Source organism: Haematobia irritans, chromosome 3 (genome assembly GCF_050003625.1).
Source record: "Haematobia irritans isolate KBUSLIRL chromosome 3, ASM5000362v1, whole genome shotgun sequence".
Lineage (NCBI taxonomy): Eukaryota > Metazoa > Arthropoda > Insecta > Diptera > Muscidae > Haematobia > Haematobia irritans.
Window position 1 is genome coordinate 33,380,464 of NC_134399.1, and position 14,215 is coordinate 33,394,678.

The window sequence follows — 14,215 nt, forward strand, 5'->3', positions numbered from 1 at the left end:
TTAATGTCCTTAAAATACGAACGCGAATTTTGGTTATAATATCATTTGAATTTCTCTTATATAAACTGTTTTCTTTGTCGGCTTGATAAAGTCGTTTTGTCCTTATAGTTAAGTGATTCAACTTAAATCTATACATGAAAAACGGCGTGGATCAATTCTAAAAAATTCTTAAAATTAATGAAATAGTCTTTAAATTTGTGGATTTTTGTATCTTGACCACAAATCAAAAAAGCGTTCAAAAATAGTAGATATTTTTAAACACTTTATTTCACTTCATTCATGAAGAAAAAGCTAAAAAACGAATAAATTCAAATTTGACTCGGATTCAATACCAAAATCATTCATTAAAATCATAAGAAATAATTAAGGAAATAAAGTTTTGAATGGGGTATTATTTTTTAATTTCAAAAAAATACAATAAATAAAATCAATCAAAACATTTTTAAACGCGCGCTAAAAACAAATCTTTTATTTATTAATAGAATGGATTTACATTTACGAACATTCGACAACAATAGGTTTGTTTGGGTAATTTTCCAATAAAAGTTATTCAGTATAAACTTGCAAGACAGTAAGAATGGGTTTTATTCTCTTGGGTAAAATTAGAAGAAGTTTCCACGTTCACGAATTTATCATAAATTCAGCGGTTTTAAACCAAAAACAAAAACGAAATATATTGATATTTTCTAATGCACTTCTATGCGACATTGTGCAATATATCGCACATTGGATTTGTCGATGATTAACCAGCTGATAATTGCACGTTTTTACTGGGAAATGTAAACGAAGGACTTCCAGTAAAAATTTGTGATAGTAATCAAAATGTATCGAGTACGCACACAGAGATCATATGGCTTAGGTATTGTTATAGTCTCACAGAAGTAGAATTAAAATGAATACAATTAAAATAATATGCATTATAAGTGAAATAAAGTCTTTAAGTTTGTTAAATTTCAATCAAAAATGTATTTTAAGTGAAATAAAGTCTTTAAGTTTGTTAAATTTCAATCAAAAATGTGACTTTTGATACAACAAAATTTAGCTTTTTTTCTAGCTTTTTTTAAACATTTTTTAGCTTTTTTTAGCTATTTTTTTGGGCAAATCTAGCGGTTTTCGGTGAAACAATTCTGGCAACGCTGCTAACCACTGCCGTGTATAGCCAATGCACAATTTTTGGTCTTAGTCCCCACTTTTTCCCTATTGCCTTTTTGCACGAGTACAAAGCTACCGTGGCTTTTCTCGCCCTCTCTTCAATATTAAGCCTAAAATTCAGCTTCCTGTCCAAAATAACGCCAAGGTATTTTGCACACTCACCAAAGGGAATTTCAGTACCCCCTAAGGAAATGGGCCTAACCGTGGGAGTTTTGCGATCTTTGCAGTACATGACTATTTCTGTCTTTGCTGGATTTACACCAAGACCATTATCTTTCTCCCATTTCTCAGTCATCCGGAGAGCTCTCTGTATAATATCTCTGATTGTGGATGGGAATTTTCCCCTGACTGCTAGCGCCACATCATCTGCGTATGCCACCACTTTTATCCTTTCTTTTTCTAGAGAAACCAGAAGGTTGTTTATAGCAACATTCCAAAGAAGAGGTGATAGAACTCCTCCTTGGGGAGTGCCTCTGTTCACATACCTTTGTATGTTTGCTTGCCCTAGTGTGGCTGAAATACGTCTCTTTATTAGAAGTTCGTCTAACAGCCTAAGTATACCTGGATCAACATTCAGAGTTGTCAGTCCATTTAATATCGAGCTCGGATGGACATTATTGAACGCCCCTTCGATGTCTAGAAACGCCACGATTGTGTATTCTTTGACAGATAGTGAGCTTTCAATAAAGCTGACCAGTTCATGCAATGCGGTCTCAGTAGACCTGCCCTTCGAGTATGCATGCTGTCGTTTCGAGAGCAAACTTGAATCCACGCTAGTTCTAAGATACATGTCTATCATCCTCTCCAGGGTCTTAAGTAGGAATGAGGATAAGCTGATTGGTCGGAAATCCTTCGCACTCGAATGAGAGGCTTTTCCTGCTTTAGGTATGAAGACGACTTTTGTTTCCCTCCACTTTTCTGGAATATATGCTAAGTTTACACATTGTTTATATAACACCGTCAACCAGGGGATAATTCTTTCAGCCACTGCCTGTAACTCCGCCGGAGTAATTCCATCAGGTCCGGGGGATTTGAATGGTCCAAAGCTATTTAAAGCCCATTTTATTCTAGATTCCGACACAATTTCCTCGATAGGAAGTGATCGCCGAGCCTCTGTTACACCGCCGGCCACTATGTTGTTTAGGGTGTAAAAATATGTGTTTTTTTAAATTAGTAGTTGTATCTTAAAAAAATACAGTGTGCATCGAATTAAATTTTTATTTACAAATACACAATTTGATTTTAGTGGAGAATAGAGATATTTTTACACTACACATTAAAAAAAAACATTACTTTCATCTCTGGTAAATATTATTTAACTTAAAATTTGTATTTTTGTTTTGAATTTTTGGTCGATATTTGATTTTTAATTTTGACAGTAAATTACTCAGAAGTATTACATTTTTTTCTGGTAAAACATATTTTTACGGGATGATTTTTTAAATGCAACAAACTTCATTTCATAGAATTCGGTCAACATTTTAAGATGTAAGAATTTTTTTCTGGTTGTATCTTAAAAGATACAGTGCGCATTTAAGGGTTAAAAGATAATTGTGTCTTAAATTTTTATACCCTCCACCATAGGATGGGGGTATATTATTATACCCTCCACCATAGGATGGGGGTATATTAACTTTTTATACCCTCCACCATAGGATGGGGGTATATTAACTTTGTCATTCCGTTTGTAACACATCGAAATATTGCTCTAAGACCCCATAAAGTATATATATTCTGGGTCGTGGTGAAATTCTGAGTCGATCTAAGCATGTCCGTCCGTCCGTCCGTCTGTCCGTCTGTCCGTCTGTCCGTCCGTCCGTCTGTCCGGCTGTCCGTCCGTCTGTGGAAATCACGCTAACTTCCGAACGAAACAAGCTATCGACTTGAAACTTGGCACAAGTAGTTGTTATTGATGTAGGTCGGATGGTATTGAAAATGGGCCATATCGGACCACTTTTACGTATAGCCCTCATATAAACCGATCCCCAAATTTGGCTTGGGGAGCCTCCCGGAGCAGCAAAATTCATCCGATCCGGTTGAAATTTGGTACGTGGTCTTAGTATACGGTCTCTAACAACCATGCAAAAATTAGTCCATATCGGTCCATAATTATATATAGCCCCCATATAAACCGATCCCCAGATTTGACCTCCGGAGCCTCTTGGAGGGGCAAAATTCATCCGATCCGATTGAAATTTGGTACCTGATGTTAGTATATGGTCTCTAACAACCATCCAAAAATTGGTCCATATCGGTCCATAATTATATATAGCCCCCATATAAACCGATCGCCAGATTTGACCTCCGGAGACTTTTGGAGGGGCAAAATTAATCCGATCCGGTTGAAATTTGGTACCTGATGTTAGTATACGGCCTCTAACAACCATGCAAAAATTGGTCCATATCGGTCCATAATTATATATAGCTCCCATATAAACCGATCCCCAGATTTGACCACCGGAGCCTCTTGGAGGAGCAAAATTCATCCGATCCGGTTGAAATTTAGTACGTGGTCTTAGAATACGGTTTTTAACAACCATGCAAAAATTGGTGCATATCGGTCCATAATTATATATAGCCCCCATATAAACCGATCCCCAGATTTGACCTCCGGAGCCTCTTGGAGGGGCAAAATTCATCCGATCCGATTGAAATTTGGTACCTGATGTTAGTATATGGTCTCTAACAACCATCCAAAAATTGGTCCATATCGGTCCATAATTATATATAGCCCCCATATAAACCGATCGCCAGATTTGACCTCCGGAGACTTTTGGAGGGGCAAAATTCATCCGATCCGGTTGAAATTTGGTACCTGATGTTAGTTTACGGCCTCTAATAACCATGCAAAAATTGGTCTATATCGGTCCATAATTATATATAGCCCCCATATAAACCGATCCCCAGATTTGACCTCCGGAGCCTCTTGGAAGAGCAAAATTCATCCGATCCAGTTGAAATTTGGTACATGGTGTTAGTATATGGTCTCTAACAACCATGCAAAAATTGGTCCATATCGGTCCATAATTATATATAGTTCCCATATAAACCGTCCCCAGATTTGACGTCCGGAACCTCTTGGAGGAGCAAAAGTCTTCCGATACGGTTGAAATTTGGTACATTTTGTCAATATATGGCCTCTAACAGCCATGTAAAAATTGGTCCATATCGGTCTTTAGTTATATATAGCCGATGACTTATTACACAAAAATTGGTCCATATCGCCAAAAATAATCTACCAAAACTTTATTTCCATAGAAAATTTTGTCAAATTTTATTACTATAGAAAATTTTGTCAAAATTTCATTTCTATAGAAAGTTTTGTCAAAAGTTTATTTCTATACAAATGTTTGTCAAAATTTTATTTCCATAGAAAATTTTGTCAAAATTTTATTTCTATAGAAAATTTTGTCAAGGTTTCATTTCTATAGAAAATTTTGTCAAAATTTTATTTCTATAGAAAATTTTGTCAAACTAGATTATATACGTATTTAATCGGCCTTTTTTTGTTTAATATATACCCCGTATGGGCTAACTTACAATTTAGAAGACAGTGTTAAAAAGTTTTACGATACCTTGTCATCGGCAAGTGTTATCGCAACCCAAGTAATTCGATTGTGGATGACAGCCTTTAGTAGAAGTTCCTACGCAATCCATGGTGGAGGGTACATAAGATTCGGCCTGGCCGAACTTACGGCCGTATATACTTGTTTCTTATTTCGATTCTCCGCTTCTTTGGCTTGGAATCAATACCAAAATCAATAGTGTAAAGACAAAATCTTTGGAATCGGACATGCTATTTTTCTTCAGTGAATAGAAATCGTGTTTAAGGGATAATACTGAAATACTGATCAAAAGTAATGCAGAATGCGATCCATATTTTGAGTAGTTCTTAGAACCATTATAAAATCATTACACTGAAAAAACAGTGAACCCACCAGGAAGAAAACTTTCGGTTAATTTTAGAAAATTTTGAATATTTGTAGAAAATTTTAACTAAACGGTATTACAAACGTTGGCATCACGCCGATGTCATAAAAATAAGTAAATATTTTTCAACCAATTCAAGAAAATTTATTAGACATAACTAAGTTTTTTCACTTGTTAAAGAAAATTTTGTAATTTGAAGGAAATACTTGGAGTTCAAAATTGCAAGAATGTCTTTAGTGACATACGAAGTTCATGATGGACGACTTTTTGGTAAAATTTACCAATTTAAAGAAATTCTGAACTATTTTGTGGAAGACACGAATTTAGTTAATCTGTATGCTTCATTTGAGTATATTTTTTCCTCGGTTTTAGTTAATTTAACTAACGTAAATAAAAAATTATTAGAGTAAAGGAAACTTTTTCCAAACATAATAAGTCTATGAACTAAAATAAAGTTAAATTGGCTTTAGTGAAATAGAGAGTTCATTTTCTTTTGAGTGTAGGTTTGGTTAAAAAGAGGGTCCTAATTTCTCTGTTTTATGACGGCTGGAATACAACTAAACCAGAAGAAGCGTCATCCTATATGCGCGGAAATATTGGAAATTGATAATAACAATGTTTAGTCATATATAGATGGTATCATTCCATTAATGAGTATACCAATTACTTTATCATTTCATACTCTCCTTCCTTTACATAGTTCATCGAGAAAGTTTTAACACGTGCTAGCTACCACGATTGCTTTTTAACTTTGGATGTGTTACCAAGATGTTGAAGTTATCTTCCCAAGTAGCGGAGATACATGTAGGAAATCATTTGATAAGAAATCAATTCCAAGATATCGATAGTTATGGTTATGACATACAGGGTAGCTCACATGAAATGACATCAATTTAAACGTAAAAATATTTTTGTTTTTTTTTTTTAATTTTAGAAAATTTAGATTATTTTTAGATAATTTTAACTAAACAGTGTTACAAACGCTGATATCACGCCGATATCACAAAAATAAGTAACTATTTTTCGACAAATTTGAGAAAATTTATTAGACATAATTCATTTTTTCACTTGTTAAAGAAAATTGTGTTTGTTTGAAGGATGTATAGAAACCATGGATTGTATAGAAACTTCTACGAAAGACTGTCATCCACAATCGAGTTAATTGGGTTGTGTTATCTTAAAACTTTTTAACATCGTTTTCTATATTGTGAGTTAGTCCATTCGTGGTATATATTAGACAAAAAAGGTATGTATAGGTAAGTCTACAAATAATTACGAATCGATATGGACTTTTGCACGGTACGTAGAGAGCCAGAATTGAAATATGGGGGTCGCTTATATGTGGGCAATATAGAATTATGAATTTGATATGGACCAATTTTTGTGTGATTGGGGATCGATTTATTTGAGGGCTATATATAACTATAGACCGATATGGACCTAGTTAGGCAACGGCCATATACTAGCACAATGTACCAAATTTCATCTGACTCGGAAGAAATTTGCTCCTCCAAGTGGCTGCAAAACCAAATCTCGGGATCGGTTTATATGGGGGCTATATATGATTATGGACTGATATGGACCACTTTTGGCATGGTTGTTAAATATCATATACTAACATCACGTACCAAATTTCAACCGAATCGGATGAATTTTGCTCTTCCAAGGGGCTCCGGAGGATCGGTTTATATGGGGGCTATATATAATTATGGACCGATGTGGACCAATTTTTGCATGGTTGTTAGAGATCATATGCTGACACCATGTACCTAATTTCAACCGGATCGGATGAAATTTGCTTCTCTTAGAGGATCGGCTAGCCAAATTTGGGGGTCCGTTTATATTGGGGCTATATGTAAAAGTGGACCGATATGGCCCATTTGCAATACCATCCGACCTACATCAATAACAACTACTTGTGCCAAGTTTCAAGTCGATAGCTTGTTTCGTACGGAAGTTAGCGTGATTTCAACAGACGGACGGACGGATGATCGACTCAGAATTTCACCACGACCCAGAATATATATACTTTATGGGGTCTTAGAGCAATATTTCGATGTGTTACAAACGGAATGACAAAGTTAATATACCCCCCATCCGAACGAAACAAGCTATCGACTTGAAACTTGGAACAAGTAGTTGTTATTGATGTAGGTCGGATGGTATTGCAAATGGTCCACTTTTACGTATAGCCACCATATAAACCGATCCCCAGATTTGGCTTGCGGAGCCTGTAAGAGAAGCAAATTTAATCCGATCCGGCTGAAAGTTAACCTCCGGAGCCTCTTGGAAGAGCAAAATTCATTTGATTCAGTTGAAATTTGGTACATCGTGTTAATATATGGCCTCAAAGACCCATCCAAAAATCGGTCGAAATCGGTCCATAATTATATATAGCCCCCATATACCCCGATCCCCAGATTTGATTTCCGGAGACCCTTGGAAGAGCAAAATTCATCCGATTGGGTTGAATTTTGGTACGTGATGTTAGTATAGGGTCTCTAATAACCATGCAAAAATTGGTCCATATCGGTCAATAATTATTATATAGCCTCCATATAAACCGATCCCCAGATTGGGCTTGCAGAGCCTCTCAGAGAAGCAAATTTCATTTAATCCGGCTGAAATTTGGTACATGATGTTAGTATAGGGTCTCTAACAACCATGCAGGTATTGGTCCATATCAGTCCATAATTATATAAATCCCCCATATAAACCGATCCCGAGATTTGGTTTTGGAGCCTCTTGGAGAAGCAAATTTCATACGAGTCAGTTGAAATTTGGTACATTGTGCTAGTATATGGGCGTTAACAACCATGTCTAACTAGGTCCATATCGGTCTATAGTTATATATAGCCCACAGATAAATCGATCCCCAATCACAAAAAAATTGGTCCATATCAAGTTCATTATTGTATTTATATAGCCCCCATATAAGCGAACCCCATATTTCAACTCAGGCTCTCTAAGTACCGTGCAAAAGTCCATATCGATTCGTAATTATTTGTAGACTAGACTAGAGGCCCTATACTAACACCATGTACCAAATTCCCGCAGGATCGGATGAAATTGGATTCTCTTAGAGGCTCCGCAAGGTAAATCTGGGGATCGGTTAATATGGGGGCTATATATAATTATGGACCGATGTGGACCAATTTTTGCATGAAAGTTAGAGACTATATACTAACACCATGTACCAAATTTCAGCCAGATCGGATGAAATATGCTGCTCTTATAGGCCGATATGGCCCATTTGCAATACCATCCGACCTACATCAAGAACAACTACTTGTGCCAAGTTTCAAGTCGATAGCTTGTTTCGTTAGGAAGTTAGCGTGATTTCAACTGACGGACGGAAGGACATGCTTAGATCGACTCAGAATTTCACTACGACCCAGAATATATACTATTTATGGGGTCTTAGAACAAAATTTCGATGTGTTACAAACGGAATAAGAAAGTACCCCCATCCTATGGTGGAGGGTATAAAAATGAGAAATTCACTTTTTTTGCGTTATATTGTAGAATTGCAATAAATCTTGTTTTTAATAAACTATTCTTCAGTGTACCTATTATTTTGATCATGAGTGTAGTCCCCATATAAAACGATCCCCAGATTTGAGCTCCGAAGCCTCTTGGAGGAGTAAATTTCATCCAATTCGGTTGAAATTTGGTACGTTGTGCAAGGATATGGCCGCTAACAACCATGCCAAAATTATTCCATATCGGTCTATAGTTATATAGCTCCCACATAAAGCGACCCCCATATTTCACTTACCACGTAACAGTTCATATCGGTTCGTAATTATTTATAGACTCCCCTATATATACCGAACAAGAACTGAATTATATACGTATTTAATCGGCCTTGTTGTGTCTAATATATACCACGTATGGACTAACTTACAATTTAGAAGACGATGTTAAGAAGTTTTAAGATACCTTGCCGTCGACAAGAAATACCACAACCCAAGTAAATCGATTGTGGATGAATATTTTTGGATGACAAATTTCGGTGTGGCCTAACGTACGACCGTATATTATAAAGTTGGTTTTACATTATTGAGCCACCATGTATTGGAAGTGTTACTTTTTGTGCTACTTTTTAGATATTCTCCAGGCTCGGAGTTAATCCCAAACTCCTTAAAGGAAGGAATAAAAAAGTTTACTTGAATCTTTGGATTCAAGTAAACTTTTTTAAGTGTTCAAGATTGCCTATTAAGAAATAAAAAAAATATTTTTTATATTTAGGTTAACATACATCAATGAACTTTTATTGTAAATATGTACTTATGATATGATATATCAAACAAATGCCTTATCATGAAATCTTCATATGATCGATTCTATCGATTTTTTTTTTCAATTATCAAAGAATTGCAAATGAAAGTTTGATAAAAAAAACAATAATGCATTATACTTTCCAATGACTTGAACTATAAAAACCCAGAGGTTTAATTGCAAAACTATGAGTTCAGCAATTGCTTTCTAGCAAGTGAGCGCATAGTCTATTCATAAAGTTAATTGAGAAATTTTAAATAAAAGAAAATCATGAAATTCTGTAAGCTATCTTATGCCATATTTGAAATTCTGAATTTTCCATTAATTCTTCCATTTTTAGTCATCTGCTTAAGTTTTTTGGCTTGTCTCCTTTGCGGAGCATTGGCTTGCGATCCTGACAGCAATAATATGCCTAATTGTGCCACTGACGCTTTAAATATCCCTGTTCGTAACTTCTGGGATCCTACTGCTTATTGGATGTGTAAATCGAATGGTGATAATGCTGAATTGATACGTTGCCCCGATGCCCACTTATTCGATTCAGCTAAAGGCGAATGTATTATGTGGAATGAATGGACATGGACCAAACCATGTCCCGAAAGTGCTTAGTTTAAATTCAAGTTCTAAATAAAAAAAAAAATAAAAAATCTTATATAAAAATACGGATTCTTGCTTCTTTTGTGAGATAGGACTCTATAAAAACACGAACCGCCATATACATCATATTCGCTACACCGCTTAATGGATCCATAGTACCTCGATATATTGAATTTCAAGCAAATCGGAGAAAAATTGAGTGGTCTAGAAGTCCAAGGACTCAAATCGAGGGATCGGTCTATATGGGGGTTATACCCAAAAACATGAAACGATACACACCATATTCGGCACATCTTTTTATGGACCTTAAAACATCTCTGAATTTCGAATTTCAGGCAAACGGGATAAAAGTTGCTGTACCTTCAAGACGATAGCGTCATTATTTGCAGGTTATAGAGCGGACGGATATTGCTATATGGTCTTAGAATTTTTCCCCGATCAGGAATATACAGTAAAACCACTCAGAAGTGGATATACACGGTTACCTATATTGTGTTTACATTTAGGAGGTGTCCATTTATGGAAGGTTGATGTTAATGAGTTACTATAGCCAGAATCTCACCACAATTGTCCAGTTTTCAGAGTGTCCAACTTTTTAAGGGGTTTCACTGTATATACTCTATATAGTCGGAAATGAATACAATTTAAAGTAAAATTTACTCATTTTAGAAAAAAAAATACTATTTAATGAGACATTCAAAATTTATCTATTAAAGTGAGCCAAAACAAGTTACACTTTGAGCACCATGAATTCGAACCATTGAACACTTATCGAACAGCCATAATGGACGCGTGTTTTTATACCTTCCACCATAGGATGGGAGGTATATTAAATTTGCCATTACGTTTGTAACATATCGAAATATCGTTCACAAACTAGGGCTGACATACGGGATAGATTTTTACAATTCCCGGCATTCGGGATTTCATCCCGGGATCACGGGATTTCCCTGGATTTTTTTCGGGATTCTTTAAATATTTATCCGCAGTGTCAAAAACTTATAGTACGTTAAGCAAATTTGGTTTAATTTATTTAAATATTATTTATTTATTTAAATTTATTTATTTAAATTAAAAAGCATTTAAAAATGGCTACTTAACAAAAAAATATGAACACAAAAATAAATTAAAAACTATTTTATATTGCTTTCTTACTCAACAAAAGATTTTAAGGATTTTCTTTTATACTTCATCGTTTTAAGTAACTTCTTAAAAATATCCAGGCATCTAAAGTTTCATCTGCAGATGAAAAATATATCTCACAGTCGAAATTGATCTAAGGGTCGTTTATACTCAACGAAGACACCAATTTATTCATAAAAAAAACCTAAAAACCACAAATTTAACTAATTTGGATTATTTTTTCTGGATCCCGAAAAATCCCGGAATTTGGGATAAATCCCGAATGACAGCCTTATCAAAAACACGGTTGCTACAGTTGGTAAAATTCTATCAAAAATGTTTTTTTATTTACAATTTGATACATTGGTAGAAATCTTGATGTTTTGGATTTTGATTTGGATTTCTAACTTCGGGATACTTCACAAATTTTCTATAAAAATAAAATATTGACAAAATTTTATATAGAAATGAAATTTTGACAAAATTTTCATTATAATTAAAATTGTGATAAAATTTCCTATAGAAATGAAATTTTAACAAAATTTCCTATACAAATAAATTTTTGACAAAATTCCTATAGAAATGAAATTTTGACAAAATTTTCCATAAAAATAAAATTTTGACAAAATTTTCCATAAAAATAAAATTTTGACAAAATGTCCTACAGTAATGAAATTTTGATAAAATTTCCTATAGAAATGAAATTTTCATTAAATTTCTCATAAAAATAAAATTTTGAAAAAATTTCCTAAAGAAATTCCATTTTGACAAAATTTCCTATAGTAATGAAATTTTGATAAAATTTCCTATAGTAATGAAATTTTGACAAAATTTCCTATAGAAATGAAATTTTGACAAAATTCTTATAGAAATGAAATTTTAACAAAATTTCCTATAGAAATGAAATTTTGACAAAATTTCCTATAGAAATGAAATTTGACAAAATTTCCTATAGAAACGAAGTTTTAACAAAATTTCCTATAGTAATAAAATTGTGACAAATTTCTTATAGAAATGAAATTTTGAAAAATTTCCTATAGAAATAAAATGTTGACAAAATTCCTATAGAAATTAAATGTTGACAAAATTTCCCATAAAAATAAAATGTTGACAAAATTTCCAACAGTAATGAAATTTTGATCAAATTTCCAACAGTTCATTACTGTAAAATGATAAAATTTTTTATAGAAATGAAATTTGACAAAATTTCCTATAGAAATAAAATTTTAACAAAATTTCCTATAGAAATGAAATTTTAACAAAATTTCCTATAGAAATAAAATTTTGACAAATTTCTTATAGAAATGAAATTTTGACAAATTTCTTATAGTAATAAAATTGTGGCAAATTTCTTATAGAAATGAAATTTTGACAACATTTACAGTAAAAATAAAATTTTGACAAAATGTCCTACAGTAATGAAATTTTGATAAAATTTCGTATAGAAATGAAATTTTGACAAAATATACTATATGAAATTTTAACAAAATTTCCTACAGAAATGAAATTTTGACAAAATTTCCCATAAAAAAGAAATTTTGACAAAATTTCCTACAGCAATAAAATTTTGATAAAATTTCCTATAGAAATGAAATTTTGACAAAATATACTGTAGAAATGAAATTTTAACAAAATTTCCTATAGAAATTAAATTTTAACAAAATTTCTTATAGAAATGAAATTTTAACAAAATTTCCTATAGAAATGAAATTTTGACAAAATTTCTTATAGAAATGAAATTTTGACAAATTTCTTATAGAAATGAAATTTTACAAAATTTGCTATAGAAATGAAATTTTAACAAAATTTCCTATAGAAATAAAATTTTGACAAAATTTCCTAAAGAAATTACATTTTGACAAAATTTCCTATAGTAATGAAATTTTGATAAAATTTCCTATAGAAATTACATTTTGACAAAATTTCCTTTAGATATTACATTTTGACAAAATTTCCTAAAGAAATGAAATTTGACAAAATTTCCTACAGAAATGAAATTTTAACAAAATTTCCTATAGAAATGAAATTTTAACAAAATTTGCTATAGAAATAAAATTTTGACAAAATTCCTATAGAAAGGAAATTTTGTCAAAATTTCCCATAATAATAAAATTTTCAAAAAATTTCCTATAGAAATGAAATTTTGACAAAATTTCTTATAGAAATGAAATTTTGACAAATTTCTTATAGAAATGAAATTTTACAAAATTTGCTATAGAAATGAAATTTTAACAAAATTTCCTATAGAAATAAAAGTTTGACAAATTTCTGATAGAAATTAAATTTTGACAAATTTCCTAAAGAAATTACATTTTGACAAAATTTCCTATAGTAATGAAATTTTGATAAAATTTCCTATAGAAATGAAATTTTGACAACATTTACAGTAAAAATAAAATTTTGACAAAATGTCCTACAGTAATGAAATTTTGATAAAATTTCGTATAGAAATTAAATTTTGACAAAATATACTGTATGAAATTTTAACAAAATTTCCTACAGAAATGAAATTTTGACAAAATTTCCCATAAAAAAGAAATTTTGACAAAATTTCCTACAGCAATAAAATTTTGATAAAATTTCCTATAGAAATGAAATTTTAACAAAATTTCCTATAGAAATAAAATTTTAACAAAATTTCTTATAGAAATGAAATTTTGGCAAAATTTCCTATAGAAATGAAATTTTGACAAAATTTCCTATAAAAATAAAATTTTGATAAAATTTCCTATAGGAATGAAATTTTACAAAATTTGCTATAGAAATGAAATTTTAACAAAATTTCCTATAGAAATAAAATTTTGACAAATTTCTTATAGAAATGAAATTTTGACAAATTTCCTAAAGAAATTACATTTTGACAAAATTTCCTATAGTAATGAAATTTTGATAAAATTTGCCATAGTAATGAAATTTTGATAAAATTTCTTATAGAAATTACATTTTGACAAAATTTCCTTTAGAAATTACATTGTGACAAAATTTCCTATAGAAATGAAATTTTGACAAAATTTCCTGTAGAATTTAAATTTTGACAAAATTTCCTATAGAAATGAAATTTTACAAAATTTCCTATAGGAATGAAATTTTAACAAAATTTCCTATAGAAATTAAATTTTAACAAAATTTCGTA

The 14,215-nt window shown here is 32.0% G+C and overlaps 2 protein-coding genes across 2 annotated transcripts in view; one reads left to right on the top strand and one right to left on the bottom strand.

Annotated features, from left to right (window-relative positions):
* Positions 1–14,215, bottom strand: part of LOC142230828 (uncharacterized) — a 108,663-nt gene that overhangs the window by 33,619 nt on the left and 60,829 nt on the right. The gene's annotated exons all lie outside the window — the stretch shown is intronic.
* On the top strand, positions 9,520–10,025 carry LOC142228377 (uncharacterized). Its single transcript, XM_075298788.1, has 2 exons — positions 9,520–9,643; positions 9,704–10,025. Exons 1-2 carry the CDS (start codon positions 9,634–9,636, stop codon positions 9,970–9,972), a joined length of 279 nt encoding a protein of 92 aa, XP_075154903.1. The 5' UTR covers positions 9,520–9,633; the 3' UTR covers positions 9,973–10,025.